We start from the raw sequence: 20,689 nt of genomic DNA on the forward strand, positions 1-20,689 counted from the left end.
CATTCTCCTTTACTTCTATAATATGCTGGGCAGCAGAGGTGGGTGGTAGTGGGAAGCCATTTTTTTTCACCCAAGTTGTTCCTTCCTGCCTTTTCAACATAACATGAGAAATAGGAGCAGGAGTAGGCCATCTAGCCCTTCGAGCCTGCCCCGCCATTCAATAAGATCATGGCTGATCTGTCGTGGCTCAGTTCCACATTCCCGCCCTCTCCCATAACCCTTAATCCCCTCGCTTATCAAAAACCCATCAACCCGCATCTTAAAAATATTTAGCGAGGCAGCCTCCACCACCTCAACAGGCAGAGAATTCCAGAGATTCACCACCCTTTGTGTGAAGAAGTTCCTCCTCAACTCCGTTCTAAACCGCCCCCCCTTTATCTTGAGGCTGTGCCCCCTAGTCCTACTGTCCTTTCTAAGCGGGAAGAGCCTCTCCACCTCTATCCTATCCATCCCATTCATCGTCTTATATGTCTCAATGAGACCTCCCCTCATTCTTCTAAACTCTAACGAGTACAAGCCTAGTTTATTCAGCCTCTCCTCATAGCTCAACCCCCTCAACTCCGGTATTAGCCTAGTAAACCTCCTCTGCACTCCTTCTAAGGCCAAAATATCCTTGCGTAAGTACGGCGACCAAAACTGCACACAGTACTCCAGCTGCGGCCTCACCAATGCCCTATACAGCCGCAGCAAGACCTCCCTACTTTTATATTCAATCCCCCTCGCTATGAAGGCCAGCATCCTATTAGCCTTCCTGACCACCTGCTGCACCTGCAGGCTGGGTTTTTGCGACTTGTGCACAAGGACCCCGAGGTCCCTCTGCACCGTCACCTGCTGCAGTTTTTCACCACGTAAGTAATAGTCCTTCCTACCATTATTCCTACCAAAGTGGACCACCTCGCACTTGCCAACATTAAATTCCATTTGCCAGTTCCTGGCCCATTCGCCCAGCCTATCTAGATCCTTCTGCAGACTCTCCACACCCTCCGCGCAATTTGCCGTTCCCCCAATCTTGGTGTCATCAGCAAATTTCGACACCATACACTCGGTTCCCTCCTCCAGATCGTCTATATAAATGGTAAATAGCTGAGGCCCCAGCACCGACCCCTGGGGCACTCCACTAGTCACCAACCGCCAATCCGAATAGCACCCATTAACCCCCACTCTCTGCCTCCTATTTGACAACCAATCCTCTATCCACGCTAACACCCTACCCCCAACTCTGTGCCCCCTTACCTTCTGCAGTAACCTCTTGTGAGGTACCTTGTCAAACGCCTTCTGAAAATCAAGAAAGACCACATCCACTGGCTCTCCTCTATCCACTGCCCTAGACACATCCTCATAGAACTCCAATAAATTTGTCAGACACGACTTCCCCCTAACGAAACCGTGCTGCGTCTGCTCTATCAAGCAAGGAGAAGGGAAGACATGTTTTGGGAGTTGCCCTGTGCTTATCAAGGGCATTCCCTTAAAATCATAGCACTCACTGTCTAGTCTCTAAAATCTGTTCCCCTTTTTAGGACCCTTCCCAGCCCAAAAACAGAAGTCTGACTCTCAGTTTGTCAAAGCCACCATCAGCATATTATTGCTGATAAATTGTTTTTATCAGGCCAATCAATTGGTGGGAGAGGTTGGGGGAGAAAGCAGTATGGGAAATCTTGCTTACGAAAAGTTACTGCCCCCCTGAATTGGTGAATATGTACTGCTTCATGTTGAACACCACCTGGAGAATAACTGAGGTAGAAAGGGCACAGAAGGTATCCTGGGAGTTTTTTAATTCATTAATGAATTGTGAATTTTAACAAGGCCAGCATTCATTTCTCAACCCTACTGTCACTGCAATCCATGTGCTCTGAGAGGTAGTTCCAGGACTTTGGCTCATTAACAATAGAGTTATAATGATCTAATTCTAAATCAGAATGGTGTGACTGGAATGGGGAACTCAGGTGGTGGGCATCACCTCGATTGCCTTACTCACTACTGACCAAGAAGGAAATGGCTGCTTGACTGGGCCTGTGCAAGGTGGTGAGAGTACCAACACAATGGTAAAACATACTTGACCTCACCTTCATCAGTCTTCCCTCCCAAATGCATCTGTTCAAGATATTATTGGGAAGAGTAACCACCACCAAATTCTTGTGGCGACAAGGTCCTCTCCTCATATCGAGAATATCTTCCACGTGTTGTGTGGTACAACCACTGTGCTAAATGGGATAGATTCAGAACAAACTTAGCAGCTCAAAAATGGACATCCAAGAGGCCATTAGCAGGCTCCTACCTCTGCAGCGCAGCCCTGTTTATTGGGCACAGAGTCTTCTGGCTACTGTTAGAAAATTGCAGCCAGGAGATCTTCAGATTTAAGAGATTAAAAGTGAAAGATGAGACTGCCTTCTTGGCCCTCTCTTGCCTCCCTCATATTACTCTGATCTGAGCGGAATTCAAGGATGCAAGGTCCAAAACCATGAATGCATTCGACAGGCAGCTTTTCTGATAAGCTTTGAGGAAAAGCTGTTTGAAAGAGTTCCCTCTCTCAATCACATGGCTATGGTTTGCCCAGGTCCTATAGTGCCACTTCCCAGGAGGAAAGTTGGATGAATGTTCAAGTATTTGCTGTCCAAGGGATCCAAGGCATTGGTTACAAGTCCAGAAAATCTCCTGTGTTTGGTTTATGGATTTTCAGAAGCTCTTTGAGGGGGGGAATCACATGAGATTTGTTATTACCAGTAAGGGTAGATTTTAATTTATGCCAGTGATTGGGCATAGGCACAAAAGCAATAATACCAAAGTTTAACATCAAGTTAGGAGGGGGCCATGATAAACTATGAGGAAGCAGTCAGGAGATTGCAATGGACATAAATAAATGGGATGAAGGGGAGGATTGTGCTCTTTCAAAACACAATTGTTATAGGAATAAGCATTGTAATCTTTCCATTATGAAAATAAATAGTATCTTCATATAGAAGAACATAAGTACAGATTTTTAACAAAGACTTTGTAATTTTCAGGTACAAAACTCAAGGGATTGTGAAGGAGGTACCAAACAGGATCGTGGATTACATTCGTCCTGGTCCATATAGATTAGATTGGGACAGTCTAATGACCTCCATGGACATTATTGGGGAATTTGAACAGGTAAGATGATTTGCAGGATAGAGATAAATATCTTGCATTCATTTTTTTTCTATTTTACTCCTGCATCTGCTGGGAGATTTTTCTCTGAAACACGACATATAGGCAAAATCACACCATACTGTGGGATCTTGTGCTTTTTTTCAATATCTAGTTTAAAGAAAAACTCTCTCCATGTTTCTGTTTAGAACTCTTAGCTTAATTTTAAGTTCCTCGTATCAACTGGACAAATCTTTCATTGCAGATTTAAATTTTTATTTGAGCTTTTTCTTTGATAATAATAATTTCTTTTGGTCGCCGCACTTACGCAAGGATATTTTGGCCTTGGAGGGAGTGCAGAGGAGGTTTACTAGGCTGATACTAGAGTTGAGGGGGTTGAGCTATGAGGAGAGGCTGAATAAACTAGGCTTGTACTCGTTAGAGTTTAGAAGAATGAGGGGAGATCTCATTGAGACGTATAAGATGATGAATGGGATGGATAGGATAGAGGTGGAGAGGCTCTTCCCGCTCAGAAAGGACAGTAGGACTGGGGGCACAGCCTCAAGATAAAGGGGGGGTGGTTTAGAACGGAGTTGAGGAGGAACTTCTTCACTCAAAGGGTGGTGAATCTCTGGAATTCTCTGCCTGTTGAGGTGGTGGAGGCTGCCTCGCTAAATATTTTTAAGACGCGGGTTGATGGGTTTTTGATAAGCGAGGGGATTAAGGGTTATGGGGAGAGGACAGGAATGTGGAACTGAGACACGACAGATCAGCCATGATCTTATTGAATGGCGGGGCAGGCTCGAAGGGCTGGATGGCCTACTCCTGCTCCTGTTTCTTATGTTCTTATAATAAACAGCATTAATAACTATTCATTGAGCACATAACCTAGGTTGACACTCCAGTGCAATACTGATAGTGTTAGGTGGTTGGAGACTCTAGTTTTGAATGAGATGTTAAAATGAGATCTAGTCTTTCTGTTCCATTAGTTCACATGGGTGTTAATTATTCCATTGAGGAACTCAATGCCTCAGTGAGTTGCACCGTTGTGCTGTAAGAATCATCTAAGAAATAAGTATGGACAATATTCGGACAGATGGCCAAAAGCTTTGTCAAAGAGGGAGCATCTTAAAGAAGTAAAGCGAGGTGGAGAGATTTAGGGAGAAAATTGCAGAGTTGAGGCTTAGGCCTCAAGGAGTGGTACTTTGTGTCTCAATATCTAATTTTGCTTTAAAATACTGTTATAAAGAGCCTTGGGATTTTAGTATTTCTTTAAAGGCACTTCATAATTATAAGGTTATTTTTGGCAGTCCCCAAACAGTTTCTAGTGCCTGTGAACCTACAGTAAAAATCTATCTCTAACCTTAAGACAGAAGTAAGATGTTTTATGTCAGAATTAGAGAAATGTAATATTTGATACATTTGGGCAGAATGATTCTGTTGGACAAAGTATAGAGAGCTCTAATTTTTGGTTGTGCTATATTTGAATTGACAGTGCTGAATGCTAAAATTAAGTACGTGAAGTCAACTTCATTTCCAAGTTACCAATGCCCCTTTTAATAAGATATGCTTCTATTTTCACAGAAATCTGTTTTGAGGCCTGTGTATCAAATACCTTGTGATAGTCCATATATATGCCTGTTGCACTGGCTGAAGATGGTTGCAAATGCTTCAAGCTCAACTTCCGCACATGGGTCTTGGACTACAGCATTGTTAAGGATGCAAATGTTGATCATATTCCTCCCATTAGATATTTAATTTTTCACCATATTGACAACTGGATGTGATAAGACTTCAGACCTTTGATCTTATGTGTTGGCTGTAGAATTGTTTAGCTCTCTATCGTATGTTACCTCTACTGTTCTGTCACAGATCAACCAGAGCAAATAGAATTCTTTCTCAGCAGGCCTAGGATGAAAGGACTTACCTTAAGCTTTGGCCATTTTGTTTGTCTATTGTCTTGAAACTAGGGGACTGGGGAATTACGAATGTTGTTGTACAAAACAACCCAGCTGTAGGGCTGAAGACTTATGCTCCAGAACTAGGTGCACTTCCAGTCAGCTGTTCCACTCCAGCTATTGGTGTCTATTTTACAAAATGGAAAATTGTCTGAGCTTTTTCTGCCTAAAAAAAGCAGGATGAAAAATCCAATTGAACCAATTACTATATGATAGAACAGTAATTTTATCTCAGTTATCTGTAAACAGATGGTAGTTGTTGCCATTGACCGAGCTATTTTGAGGCAATTCACTTGTACTCAGTTTGGGTTTTGTCAAACTGCTTAGTTCCAGATCCCATTACAACCTTGGTGCAAGCATAAACAAAATAACTGGGACTAGATTTAATGCAGGAATGAGAGTGTGTAATTAACCCACAACTATTGTGTCCTTGCTGCCTGCTGTTTTACATGATTGCAGTGTCAGTCAGCACTCACCACACAGTTGATTGGCTGGAAACCTGAGCAGAGGCCAATATTATAACTGGCTTGCACCAGTTAAAGCTAGAGGTGCATTTTGGGTCGGGCATGTGATAAGATACCACATCAAAGGTTTTTGTGGAAAATAAAAGCTCATGGTGTTGGGGGTAATATGGATTGAATATTGGCTAGTTAACAGGGAACAGTTGATGTAAATGGGTCTCTTTCTGGTTGGTAGGATGTGACAAGTTGTGTGCCACATGAATCAATGGTGGGGCTTCAACTTATTACCATTTATATAAATAACTAAATGTCTTGGATGAAGGCACTGAACATATTGTTGTTAAATTTGCTGATGCCATAAAGATTGGTTAAAAAAAGTAATTGTAAAGAAGATATAAGGAGTTACCCAGGGATATGGATTAAGTGAGTGGCAAAAATCTGGCAAGTTGAGTATAATGTAGGCAGATGTGAAATTGTCCATTTGGGCAGGAGGAATAAAATAGCTTATTGTTGAAGTGGTGAGATAATATAGAGCTTGGGGTACAGAGGAATCTGGGTGTCCTAGTGCATGAATCACAAAAGATCAGTATACAGATGCAGCAAGTAATTAGGAAAGCTAGAATGTTATCATTTATTATGAGGGGAATTGACGACAAAAGTAGGGAAGTTGTACTTCAGTTGTACAGGACATTGGTGAGACCAGACCTGGAGTATTATATAGAGTATTGGTCTCCTTATTTAAGGAAATATGTAAATGTGTAAGAAGCAGTTCAGAGAATGTTCACTAGATAAATACCAGGAATTAGAGGGTTGTCCTGTAAGGAAAGGTTGGAGAAGTTGGGTTTGTATCCACCAGAGCTTAGAAGAGGCAACTTGATCAAAACCTTTAAGATTCCGAAGGGCATTGACAGGGTGGAGTTTTCCTCTTGTTGGCGATCTGGAACTAGGAGGCATTGTTTAAAAAAAATAAGGGGTCACTCATTTAAGATAGAGATGAAGAGAATTTTTTTCTGAGGGTTGTGAACTTCTGAAACTCTCTACTTCAAAAGTGGGTGAAAGCAGAGTCTTTGAATATCTTTAAGGCAGATCTAGATAGATTCTTGATTGAAGGGTGAAAGGTTATCAGGATAGGCAAGAATGTGGGATTGACGTTACAATCAGATCAGCCATGATCTTATTGAATCGGAGCAGCTCGAAGGGCCGAATGGCTTACTTCTGCTCCTAATTCATATGTTTGTATGTGCTGACAGTTCTGTGGCAGCTGAATATAACCTAGGAAAGACAGAATAATAGCACAACATGGGAGAAAGAGAACTCTGAAGTTTTTGGATTCAGTGATTGAGATCATGGTGGGGCAATTGCAAAGGGAGAGAGATATCACATATCTAGAGGGGGCCAGGAGCCTCCAGATGTATTCTCAGAAGGCAGTGAGAGCAGATAGTTGTGGAAATGCTATACTCCTGCCAAATGCATCATTAGTCTGATGGTATTCAATTGAACCAAATTCCATCACTCATCCATCAGTCAGGACTCATACCTGTCATTCACATGCTACACCACACCCTCATACAGCATTGTTGCAAGCCTAAGACTTGCAGCTCATATTTTGTACACACTTCAGCCATGATGGTCATATTACCAAACTTACAGAAATGATTCCATTTTGCTGGACAAGATGGCATGTAACCATAGTAGGAACGAACTAGAGGGGAAAAGACACATCAAAAATCGTGACTCCCATGGAGTCAGCGATGTTGGTTATTATTGGGAGGCTCATTGCTGAGGTTATGGTCAGTGTTGCAAGCGTCAAGGATGATTGCATCCTCATACCCAATCCTCAGATTCCACCTTGTTGAAACTTCCCTTCTGATTGACAGACTGCAGATGCATAAATATACATCTCCACCCAGCAAATGATGCATGTGCAGTCAGTGGTACCATATAAAATGGGAAGACTGGCATGCTTGTTTGCTCTGCCTTTTTGCCCTGGCAAGATAGAACAAAATGTAGCTTGCTCTCAATGAATAATGTTTCTTACTGACCTCCCTCATGCAACAATGGATAGCAAACTGCAATATATTGCAAATACCTCTAGCCTTGGAGGATCCAAATACATAAAAGGTCATCACCATTGTCACTTTCACAGCTACTTGCTATGTGGTCCTTGCTCTGCCTTGAGGTTGCAGTTGCGGTTCCAGCAGGTAGTAGATTTCATTGAATGCTGCTGTACCAAAGCTCACATATTGTTCCTCACTGGTGTACATGTAGGAGAGTTGTTTTCTGAACATTGCTGGCAAATATGGCCACCAGTCCTTCTTTCCCATCTCTATCCTCTAGCAGCTTGTCCTGTTTGTTTTTTCGCTTCTGTTAATTCTTCAAGTCATGCTGTATTCCAAGGGGAATTCCTATTAGTTCAATCATGCCTGAGAGCTACTGGTTTGTGTTGAAGCCTTTAATGTCAGCAATAGCCAGAGCACCTGCCACAACACTCCCTGTAGACTCTGGCAGCCTGGAACAACTGTAGAAAATTCCAAGCACTTGAGTCAAAGCATAAACCATAAAATACAATCAGTAACAAACATTTAAACAGTTGATGATTCCTTTAATGATTGGACGTGGTCCTTCCTATATGTTTAGTGATGTGAGTTGAGAGAGTATTTGCTGACAAGTATATTTCGCTGATTGACATCATGATCTTTCTGCTCTGCATACTTCCAGATACTATTCACTGCCCCTGTGCTAAAACCCTATTGCATCTGGTATTACTCACTACAATTGTGTGTGCATGCCACAGACACCACTTTGGACACAAAACAGCACTTGTAATGCCCAAGCAATGGTCATTATTGATCTAAATTTTGAGCCATTTTGCAGAAGTAAGGTAAGAGCATTGACACCAGGGCAGCATTTTGACCAAGTGCAGCATCAAGGAACTTAAGTAAAATGGAATTTAAGAAGAATCTGGATGAAAAACCCCTTCCATCACTTGACTGTGAATGGACTGATGGGGACGTAATTAGCTGGGTTGGATTTATTCTGATTTTTGTGCATAGGAAATATCTGGGCAATTTCCACATTGCTGGGTAGATGCCAGTGTTATAGCTGTACTGGAACTTGGCTGGGTGTGCATCTAGTTCTTTGCTGTAATGTAGTCAGAGCACAAAGCCTTTGCAGTATTCAGTGCTTTCAACCATTTCTTGACATCATGTTGGCTAAAGCCTGTAATCTGTGGTGTTGGGGACTTCTGGAAGAAGTGGAGATGGATCAGCCACTTGGCCCTTATGGCTGAAGATTGTAACAAATGCTTCAGCCTATATCTTTTGCACTAATGTGCTGGATTCCCCCATCATTGAGGATGGGAAGTTTATGACCATCTCCAGTGAGTTGTTTAATTGTCCACCACCATTCACAACTAGATATGGCAGGACTGCAGAACTTGCATCTGATCCATTGGTTGTCGGATTGTGTAGCTCTGTCAATTATCTGCTACGTTCTCTATTTGTCACACTTGTAGTTTCTGAGTTGTAACTTCAAGTTGACACCTCATTTTTAGGTATGACTGGTGCAGCTCCTGCACTCTTCATTGAACCAGGGTTTATTTGATTTGATTCATTATTGTCACGTGTATTAGCATACAATGAAAAGCATTGTTTTTTGCACGCTACACAAAGTATACTGTACGTAGGGAAGGAAAGGAGAGAGTGCAGAGCGTAGTGTTGTAGTCATAGCTAGAATGTAGAGAACTATCTACTTAGTGCGAGTTAGGTCCATTCAAACATCTGATGGCAGCAAGGAAGAAGCTGTTTTTGGGTTGGTGGGTACTTGATCTCAGACTTTTGTATCTTTTTCCTGACGGAAGAAGATAGAAGAGAGTATATCAGGGGTGCGTGGGGTCCTTGATTATGCTGGCTGCTTTTCCGAGGCAGCAGGAAGTATGGACAGTGTCAGTGGATGGGAGGCTGGTTTGACTGATGGACTGGGCTTCTTTTACGACCCTTTGTACTTAGAACATTACAGCGCAGTACAGGCCCTTCGGCCCACTACGTTGCGCCGACCAGTGGAGCCAATCTAATGACCCTCTAATCTAACTTATTCCAATGTTACCCAAATGCCTATCCACTGATCATTTGAACGCCCTTAAAGTTGGCGAGTCCACAACTGCTGCAGGCAGGGCATTCCATGCCCTTACTACCCTTTGAGTAAAGAACCTACCTCTGAGATCCGTCCTATAATTACCACCCCTTAATTTAAAGCTATGTCCCCTCGTGTTAGCTGTCACCATCCGAGGAAAAAGGCTCTCACTGTCCACCCTATCTAACCCTCTGATCATGTATGCCTCAGTAAAAAGTCTGACAACACCAGGTTTTAGTCCAACCTATTTATTTGATAATATACTCACAAGCTTTCGGGGTTAGTCCCTTCGTCAGGTATTCACCTGACGAAGGGACTAACCCCAAAAGCTTGTGAGTATATTATCAAATAAATAGGTTGGACTAAAACCTGGTGTTGTCAGACTTTTTACTGTGTTTACGCCAGTCCAACGCCGGCATACCCACATCATGTATGCCTCAATCAGGTCACCTCTTAACCTTCTCTCTAATGAAAACAACCTCAAGTCCCTCAGCCTTTCCTCATAAGACCTTCCCACCATACCAGGCAACATCCTGGTAAACCTCCTCTGCACCCTTTCCGATGCCTCCACATCCTTCTTATAATGCGGCGACCAGAACTGTACGCAGTACTCCAAGTGCGGCCGCACCAGAGTTCTATACAGTTGCAACATGACCTCACGGCTCTGAAATTCAATCCCTCTACCAATAAAAGCTAATATACCGTGTGCCTTCGTAACAACCTTATCAACCTTGGTGCCACTTTCAGGGTTCTATGCACATGTACACTGAGATCTCTCTGCTTGTCGACACTACCAAGAGTCCTTCCATTAGCCCTATATTCTGTACTGCTGTTACTCTTTCCAAAGTGAATCACCTCACACTTTTCCACATTAAACTCCATTTGCCACCTCTCAGCCCAGCTCTGCAGCTTATCTATGTCCCTCTGCAAACTGTAACATCCATCCTCACTGTCTACAACTCCTCCGACTTTGGTATCGTCAGCAAATTTACTAACCCATCCTTCTACATCCTCATCTAGGTCATTTATAAAAATGACAAACAGCAGTGGCCCCAAAACAGATCCTTGAGGTACACCACTTGTAACTGAACTCCAGGTTGAATACTTCCCATCAACCACCACCCTCTGTCTTCTACCAGCTAGCCAATTCCTGACCTAAACTGCTAAATCACCCTCAATCCCACGCATCTGCATTTTCTGCAGTAGCCTACCATGGGGAACCTTATCAAACGTTTTGCTAAAATCCATATACACCACGTCAACTGCCTTACCCTTTTCCACCTCTTTGGTCACTTTTTCAAAAAAACTCTAAGGTTTGTGAAGCACGACCTACCCTTCACAAAACCGTGTTGACTATCCCTAATCAATTTATTTCTCTCTAGATGATTACAAATCCTATCCCTTATAATTCTTTCCAAAACTTTGCCCACAACAGAAGTAAGGCTCAGCGGTCTGTAATTCCCAGGATGGTCTCTACTCCCCTTCTTGAACAAGGGGACAACATTTGCTATCATCCAGTCTTCCGGCACTATACCTGTAGCCAATGACGACATGAAGATCAAAGCCAAAGGCTCTGCAATCTCCTCACTAGCCTCCCAGAGAATCCTAGGGTAAATCCCATCCGGCCCAGGGGACGTATCTATTTTCGTACTCTCAAGAATTGCTAACACCTCCTCCTTATGTACCTCAATCCCGTCTAGTCTAAAAGCCTGTATCTCAGTATTCTCCTTGACTACATTGACTTTTTCCTGCGTGAATACTGACGAAAAATATTCATTTAGTGTCTCCTATCTCTTCAGGCTCCACGCACAACTTCCCACTACTGTCTCTGACTGACCCTAATGTTGCCCTAACCAATCTTTTATTCTTGACATACCTATAGAAAGCTTTAGAGTTCTCCTTGATCCTATCTGCCAAAGTCTTCTCATGCCCTTTTCTAGCTCTCCTTAACGCTCTCGTTAGCTCCTTCCTGGTTAATTTGTAACTCTCCAGTGCCCTAACTGAGCCTTCGTGTCTCATTATTACATAAGCCTCCTTCTTCCTCTTCACCAGAGATTCAACTTCTTTAGTACACTACGGTGCCCTCGCCCGACACTTCCTCCCTGCCTGACAGGTACACATTTATCAAGGACTCGCAGTGGCTGCTCCTTGAATAAGCTCCACATTTCAGTTGTTCCCAGCCCCTGCAGTTTCCTACTCCAACCTATGTATTCTTGCGGTCTTGAACAGAGCAGGAGCCATACCACGCTGTGATACAACCAGAAAGAATAATTTCTATGGTGCATCTGTAAAAGTTGGTAACTGAGACTTGTAACGGGCATGCCAAATTTCCTTAGTCTCCTGAGAAAGTAAGGGTGGGCTTTCTTAACTATAGCGTCGGCATGGAGGGACCAGGACAGGTTCTTGGTCATCTGGACACCTTAAAAACTTGAAGGTCTTGACCATTTCTATTTCGTCCCTATTGATGTGGACTGGTTGGTGGTAACGAGGAATGGGCCGGATTTGACTGGAGTTACAAATTTTGGTCGAGTATAATTCTGCTGCTGCTGATGACCGACAGTTCCCAATCTTGAATTGTTAGATCTCTTCAAAGTCTATCCTGTTTAGTTTGATGGTAATGCCATACAATATGATGGAGGATATCCTCAATGTAAAGGTTACTGATTCATCAGCTGAGAAAGGGCTGTAGGGGATAATCATCAAGTTTCCTTGCCCATATTTGACCTGATGCCATGTAACTTTATGGGATACACAGTTGATTTTGAGGATCTACAGGGCAACTTCCTCCCCATTGTATTATCACTATGCCGGCATCTCTGCTGGGTGTTTTGCTGGGCTCACAGGGCTGAGTTTGCCGTCGTCAATTCCAGTAACTAGGTCATTTCTTACAGACTTTCTGGTGGTTTTTATTTTACAACTAAGATAAAAATCAAAAAATATTTCATGAAGTGGAGGCTGGCTTGGAGCAAGGAAGGTTGACTCTGAGGTAGAAACAAGAGAAAGGGAAGCAACAAATAAAATTATGATGTAAAAATAGAGAGAGAACTTCCATAGAATTTATAATGTCAAAGTCACGCAGGGTGTTGGGGATGTCAAGTTTATAAAGATTAATTACAACATATTTTGTTTGTTTTTCCTTACTCATTAGCTATTTCATTCCTTCATGGTTAATTTTCACATATATAACAAAATAATTGTCTGCCTTTGACACATTTGACCACAAACACTCCTTAAAATCTATCTGTTTGACCAAGATTTGGTCATCCATCTTAATTTCTCCCTATACCTCAAATGTTGTTGATAGTAGTTGTGCAGTGCCTTGGGATGGCATACTATGTTAAAAGTGCTATATAAATATGTATTGTTGTATTTTTTATAGGAAAATACCATGTTAAAAATTGTATTAAATGTCCACTATTTTATACAGCAGGGTTGTTGTTTGATGCATTACACCACAGCAGGACAGTTGTGGAATGTCATTGCCCCAAGAGAGTTCATTGACTTCTCGTACACCACTGATTACCAGAATGGACTGCTGTCTTGTGGTGAGTACATGTACCTAAGTTTATAACCATTTCTTCAATTCTGTAGAGAAACATACAGCTTCTGCCACCTTGATGCTGTGACTTGACTGTCAATTTGAATTGTGGAAATGTGTGGGCAAAAAGAAACGATAAAGTAATTCACTGTTCTGGAGCTTTAAGATGTTGATGGAATACAGTTGCAGTTTTTATTGTATTAAGCTGCTGGAGGTTTTAACTTAGTCAAATAGCATCAAGGCTATTGTTTCACCTATAGCAAATCGATGACCTGTAAACTGCTTGTGTTCATTCTTTCCAGTTTTGGGTGGTGCGGTTGTACAGTGGTTAGCACTACTGCCTCACAGCACCAGGACCTGAGTTCGGTTCCCAGCTTGAGTCACTGCCTTTGTGGAGTTTGCATGTTCTCCCTGTGTCTGTGCGGGTTTCCTCAGTGCTTCAGTTTCCTCCCACAGTCCGAATGACGTGCTGGTTAGATGCATTGGCCTTGCTAAATTCTCCCTCAGTGCACTGGAAAAGGCACCAGAGTGTGGTAACTAGGGAATTTTTACAGTAACTTCATTGTAGTGTTAATCTAAGCCTCCTTGTGACTAATAAATAAACTTAAGTAAAATTACAAATATGTAAGTTTATTTTATTAGTGTCACAAGTAGACTTAACAAGCTGGAAATCAAACCTAGGTCCATGACATTCTGAGGCAGCAGTGCTAATCACTGTGTCACCATGCTGTCCTAGCTGATTTGCCTGTTTTCTGCAGATAGATGAAAAAGAGAAAATGTTCTCTTTGATACCTTGAAAGCTGTATACTGCAAGTGTCAAATGGCAGAAATAATTTCCAAAATAAAAGTTAGTTATACAAACTGTGCATATCTGAGAGCATTGGAAGGAACTGGATTCCTGCTGTGTCCTTCCATAAGAACATAAGAACCTAAGAAATAGGAGCAGGAGTAGGCCATCTAGCCCTTGAGTTTGCCCCGCCATTCAATAAGATCATGGCTGATCTAATAGTGGTTCAGTTCCACTTACCTGCCTGCTTCCCATAACCCCTAATTCCCCTACTGGTTAGAAATCTATCTACCTGTGACTTAAACACGGTTAACGAGGTAGCCTCCACTGCTTCAATGGGCAGAGAATTCCAAAGATTCACTACCCTCTGGGGAGAAGAAGTACCTTCTCAACTCTGTTCTAAATTGACTCTCCCTTACTTTGAGGCTGTGCCCTCTAGTTTTTGTTTCCTTTCTAAGTGGAAATAATCTCTGCTTCTACCCTGTCTAGCCCCTTCATTATCATGTAAGTTCTCCCCTTAGCCTTCTAAACTCCGAGTACAGACCCAATCTACTCAATCTCTCCTAATAAGCTAACCCCCTCATCTCCAGAATCAACCTGGTGAACCTTCTCTGTACTCCCTCCAAAGCTGATATATCCTTTCGCAAATAAGGGCACCAAAATTATAATGTGGGTATGCCGGCGTTGGACTGGCGTAAACACAGTAAAAAGTCTGACAACACCAGGTTTTAGTCCAACCTATTTATTTGATAATATACTCACAAGCTTTCGAGGGACACCCCCTTCGTCAGGTGAATGGAGAGTTCTGGCCTCAGACAGAGCATATAAAGCACAGACAGTTTAGAGATTACTGATTAGAATGCGAATCTTTACACCTAACCTGCTGTTCAAGACCTGAAGTGGCTGATAATGTGAGTGGAAGGAGCACTGATCACAGTTTAAAGAGATGTGTATTGTCTCCAGACAGTACAGTAAGTGAGGTTTTGCAAACCCAGGCAAGTCACGGGGGTTACAGATAGTGCGACATGAACCCAAGATCCCTGTTGAGACCGTCCTCATGTGTGCGGAACTTGGCTATCAGTCTCTGTTCAGCGACTCTGCGCTGTCGTGTGTCATGAAGGCCGCCTTGGAGAATGCTTACCCGAAGGTCAGAGGCTGAATGCCCGTGACCACTGAAGTGTTCGCCAACAGAAAGGGAACAGTCTTGCCTGGTGACTGTCGAGCGATGTTCATTCATCCGTTGTCGTAGCGTCTGCATGGTCTCCCCAATGTACCATGCTTCGGGACATCCTTTCTTGCAACGTATCAGGTAGACAATGTTGGCCGAGTTGCAAGAGTGACCACAATACCACACAACCCTGCCACAGCAACCTCTTCAAGACATGCCGGATCATCGACATGGATACCATCATCACACGTGAGAATACCGTCCACCAGGTACATGGTAAATACTCTTGCAACTCGGCCAACATTGTCTACCTGATACGTTGCAAGAAAGGATGTCCCGAAGCATGGTACATTGGGGAGACCATGCAGACGCTACGACAACGGATGAATGAACATCGCTCGACAGTCACCAGGCAAGACTGTTCCCTTCCTGTTGGTGAACACTTCAGTGGTCACGGGCATTCAGCCTCTGACCTTCAGGTAAGCATTCTCCAAGGCGGCCTTCATGACACACGACAGCGCAGAGTCGCTGAACAGAGACTGATAGCCAAGTTCCGCACACATGAGGACGGTCTCAACAGGGATCTTGGGTTCATGTCGCACTATCTGTAACCCCCGTGACTTGCCTGGGTTTGCAAAACCTCACTTACTGTACTGTCTGGAGACAATACACATCTCTTTAAACTGTGATCAGTGCTCCTTCCACTCACATTATCAGCCACTTCAGGTCTTGAACAGCAGGTTAGGTGTAAAGATTCGCATTCTAATCAGTAATCTCTAAACTGTCTGTGCTTTATATGCTCTGTCTGAGGCCAGAACTCTCCATTCACCTGACGAAGGGGGTGTCCCTCGAAAGCTTGTGAGTATATTATCAAATAAATAGGTTGGACTAAAACCTGGTGTTGTCAGACTTTTTACCAAAATTATACACAGTAGTCTAGTTGCGGCCTCACCAGTACCTTGTACAATTGCAGCAAGACCTCCCTGCTTTTATACTCCATCCCTCTCGCGATAAAGGCCAACATTCCATTTGCCTTCTTGATCTCCTGCTGCACCTGCAAACTGAATTTTTGCAATTCATGCACAAGGACCCCCAGGTCCCTCTGCACAGTAGCATGTTGTAATTTTTTACCATTTAAATAATAGTCCATTTTACTATTATTCCTTCCAAAGTGGATAACCTCACACTTGCCAACGTTATACTCCATCTGCCAGATCCTCGCCCACTCACTTAGCCTATCCAAATGTCTCAGCAGACTTTCCACACCCTCCATGCAATTTGCTTTCCCACTCACCTTTGTGTCATCCGCAAACTTTGTTACCCTACACTCAGCCCCCTCCTCCAGATCATCTATGTATATGGTAAACAGTCGAGGCCCCAGCACCGATCCCTGCAGCATGCCACTAGTCACCAACTGCCAACCAGAAAAGCACCTATTTATTCCAACTCTCTGCTTCCTGTTTGATAGCCAATCCTCAATCCACACTAACACTTTACCCCCAACTTCACGTACCCTAACCTTCTGCAGCAACCTTTTATGAGGCACCTTATCGAACACCTTCTGGAAATCTAAAAACACCAAATCCACCGGTTCCCCTCTGTCAGCCGCACTTGTTACATCTTTATAAAAATCCAGTAAATTCGTCAAACATGACTTTCCCTTCATGAATCCATGCTGCGTCTGCTTGATTGAACCATTCTTTTCCAGGTGTCCTGCTATTTCTTCCTTAATGAGCAAAGGCTGCATATTTGTAAAATATGCTGTTTAGTTACAACCCAACCCCATTTAATGGACATACCTCATGCGATGGACAGAAATTTGTGTTTTATTCAGTTTTCTTCCTGAAAAAAAGATGATTTAAAAACAAGTTCACCATTGTTTCTCCATGCTTTTTTGGGTAATTTTGACTTTTTCACTGCATGAAATATAGTTTGGGAGAAGGATTTAGCTATTTTGGAAAGGAATGCTTTGAAATGTTCAATTGTATTAAAGGACAATTTTTTTGTGAACCCAATGCAGGAGTCAGTGTTGAATATGGGATGGAACAATCTAATTTTGTTCGTGGATTTAATCACCCGTGTGGATGGTTTTGCATTCCTTTGAAGAGTGAGCCAGACCACAGCCTCTTGACCGGCTTTATTCAAACTGATTTACGAGGAATGCTGCCACAGACTGTAGTAGGCACTGCAATGGCAAATTCATTAGTTAACTTCTACAACGAACTCCGAAATGCTTTGAAAAATTAGATCTAAACTAAAACAATAACCACAATAAGACTTTTAAAGAATTTCTTTTTCTTGTAGTTCCTTCTCTCCTACTGTGCCACAGCTCGGGTAGGTAAAAAGTGCAATATTCTTTGGCTTTGGCCATACTTAAGGTGTTTCAACATTTAATGTTCTGTTTTTGTATATAAAAGCAATATTACAATTTCAATATATTAGCAACTTTGCAGCTATTGGATTTAAATTCTGCTGGTGGCACACTATTTTAATTGCATAATCTGAAATTCAAAGAATTAAATGTTGTCGTTCAACAAGATGATCCATTTAGACTACAGGCTGAAAGTTCAAAGGCCACAAAATTCACATGTATAGCATCTGTAATTTTGACACTGTGGGTGATATTTTGCTGCCAAAGTGACATTTGTAGTGTAATTGTGCACTTCTGATGCTGGCTGTACAGGGCATAATTTTGAGGGTATTAATTTATGCATATAGGAACTGTCCACAGGAGTTGTCCAAAATTGGAAGATCATGATCAGATGTGATGCTGGTTTTCTGCCGGCAGTGTTATTTTGAGCCCAACACTCCAGCTAATACCCTACCTTAACCCACATAGTGAAACATATGTTCAACAGTATGGAGAAGTTCCCACTAGCATTACTGTAAGAAATCAACTGCTTTCAGGTTAGGTTGTCCAGGCTTCAAGAATTCTACACAAGCTGCTTTTTCCCAGACGTGGATATATTGTCCTTAGTGTTGAAGGGAGAATGAGCAGAGGCAATAGAAAGAAAGCAGACAGGTTCTTTAGCAGAAGACCACACTTGCCCAGAATGTTCAGGGATGAATTCCCCTACCTGGACCTCAACGAGGAACAGGGTACCCAACATCGTTATTTCACTAAGGATGTCTCATTGAAATCTGTCACTGCTGCACCAACAACTACAACCTCAAAACAAGGTGATGACAACACTGCCAATGGCTGGGAAAGAGGGATCATCCCCCATGATATTTATGCCCCTGGCTCTTTCTGGAACTTTTAACACCTTCCACTATTGACAGAGGAAACCCACTAAGATTCTGCAGTGAACTCTGGAATGCTTTGAAAATTTGGGTTTAAACTAAAACAATAACTATAGAAATTCTTTTAAAGAATATTTTTTCTATTAATTCCTTGATACAAATTCCTTCCTACTGTGTTACAGAGCTAAAGTAGATATTAAGTACGCTGTTCTTGGAAGTAGTCAACATCTCACTTGCCAGAGCAAAACGGCTGGAGAGAGCTGGCAGCTTTGAGGGATGCAGGCTTCCCCGTGGTTCAATTTGCTATCGACTGTACACATTCTACTTTACTGTACTTTGTTACTATACAAGATAAGATTACATGGTGTAAGGGGGCATATTAGCACGGATAAAGGATTGATTAGATAACAGCAAGCAGAGAGTAGGGATAAATGAGCCCTTAGTAAACTGAAACTGTGGAGTGCCGTAGGATCGCTGCTGGGGCCTCAACTATTTACAATCTTATCCATGATTTAAATGAAGGAAATGAATGTACCATAGCTAAATTTGCCAATGACACAAGATAGGAAGGAAAATTGTCAGTAAATCTGAACCACAAACAGAAATTGTTAATTCCATTCCCAGAACTGTCAATTCTCATGTGAATTTTGTCACTTTTGTTGTCACTATTTTAAAGTGCAGTTTGGGGAATATGCCAGTAGGTACCAAAACCATGGCATTTATATAGTAGTTTGATTAGTTCCTGCAGCATAACCAATTGGCCAATCCCATTACACTAAATTTCTCACTGAGTAACAACTTTATTTTTACCGGCTAAACATTGGTTAACCAACCAGAATTATTGCATTAAAAGTAGTAAAGAGGGGGTTAAAGCGTATGTGGTATTTATTATATAACCAGCTTTCTAAAAAGCTCTCTGTGGAATTTATCCCATTTGAGAATGTGTACAGCCTCATTACCGAAAGGTAAAAACCACATTGGTGTTTGCTGCAGTGAGATATTATAAATGATGCATTTGCCTCAGGTACGTACCATCATCATAGTCCCATCTACAAAATACCCAACAACTCACCTTTATCCCTCTGTCCTTGCAAACTGTTACCACATCCTTGCCTCTTAATTCTATTCACATCTTTATAACAACTCCGTTTTGAATCTATATAAATTTTGTGGAATTGGTATTCCTAATGTTTGGTATTCTACTGTATGGTAAAAAGTTGCCAAGTGATAAATACAGTATCAAACTTGTGATGGAACACAAACTCACCTTCTTTAGTTCAGAGGTTGCGAACTCCGATTTCCAATGATCTTTGGATCTTTTGTACATGTGTTGGTTGAGATCTAGCTGCACTTGTGCAGTGATATCTTCTTAAGTTCTTTAGGCTAACGACTGGCCCCACACAGAAAAAAATAGTGAAAAATGCAGGTCAGATGACATGATGCAGAGTACTATTAACTAGCAGGGTCTCAGGAAGCAGGACAAGGGAGGATGACAGGTAGAGATCCCAACCTAGGGAGAGGTTCCAAAAAAAGTCCCGGGCAAGAAATAAAAGATAGAGGGTAGAACTAGGTCATGTTAAATCTAAGCGTTTTTTTTGAAAGGAGCAGAGACGTGGGATGGAATTTTATTGTTTCGCCCTGCCCATTGATGGGCAGAGCGAGCCGGTAAAATCATGTGAGAGTCGCAAAATTAGGATCATGCCCAATTTCTCGGCTCTCGTGATTTTATGGGAGCCGGATTTCCGGTGAGGTCAGCCTTGTGCCGGAAATGGGCCAGAGGCTGACTAAATTATTTAAATACATTTTAATACCACTTTACATGTGATTAATGTGCCTGCCGCTGGATCGTCCAGGCTCTCTTGCCTTTATGGCCTCATTGGGAGAGGATCTCTCCGGGAGGAAAACACCTGCTTCCCATGAATGGAGAACAGTCAGCAGAACTGGAGCCCATTGAGGCTCGGAAGGGCCGAGGGCAAGGGGGCTGCTCCTTGGACTGTGCCAGCCTGGCACCTCAGTAATGCCCACAGAGCATCTTGGAATTGCCCACTTGTCACTGCCAGGGATGGGGTGTATGGGGTGGCCTGAAGGGGCAGCCAGATTGGGGAGGGAGGGGGTGGGGGGCTGCTGCCACTCTGCAGCTCTGATCGATATGAGGAGAGGGGGACTGCTGCCACTCTGCAGGTGATTGGTGTGGGGAGTGGTGAGAGGGGTTGCGGCAGGGACTACGCTTTTGGGCAGTGTGGGGCTTACAATTGGCTCTGGGTCCCCACGATCATGGGAGAGCGGGGCTGTGTTCAG

At 42.7% G+C, this 20,689-nt stretch overlaps 1 protein-coding gene across 2 annotated transcripts in view; it reads left to right on the top strand.

The window, feature by feature from the left end:
- The window catches only part of stard4 (StAR related lipid transfer domain containing 4), a 35,193-nt gene extending 14,738 nt beyond the window's left edge, over nucleotides 1-20,455 (top strand). For both annotated transcript variants that reach the window (XM_080189026.1, XM_080189028.1), the window contains exons 4-6: nucleotides 3,003-3,129; nucleotides 13,083-13,200; nucleotides 17,169-20,455. In XM_080189026.1, the coding sequence (XP_080045152.1) occupies nucleotides 3,003-3,129; nucleotides 13,083-13,200; nucleotides 17,169-17,395 (472 nt within the window). In that variant the 3' untranslated portion in view covers nucleotides 17,396-20,455. The remainder of the gene's footprint in view (nucleotides 1-3,002; nucleotides 3,130-13,082; nucleotides 13,201-17,168) is intronic.
- The last annotated feature ends 234 nt before the right edge of the window (nucleotides 20,456-20,689 follow it).

This window comes from Carcharhinus amblyrhynchos, chromosome 5, assembly GCF_965287045.1.
Source record: "Carcharhinus amblyrhynchos chromosome 5, sCarAmb.v2.hapA, whole genome shotgun sequence".
In the NCBI taxonomy this organism is placed as follows: Eukaryota; Metazoa; Chordata; class Chondrichthyes; order Carcharhiniformes; family Carcharhinidae; genus Carcharhinus; species Carcharhinus amblyrhynchos.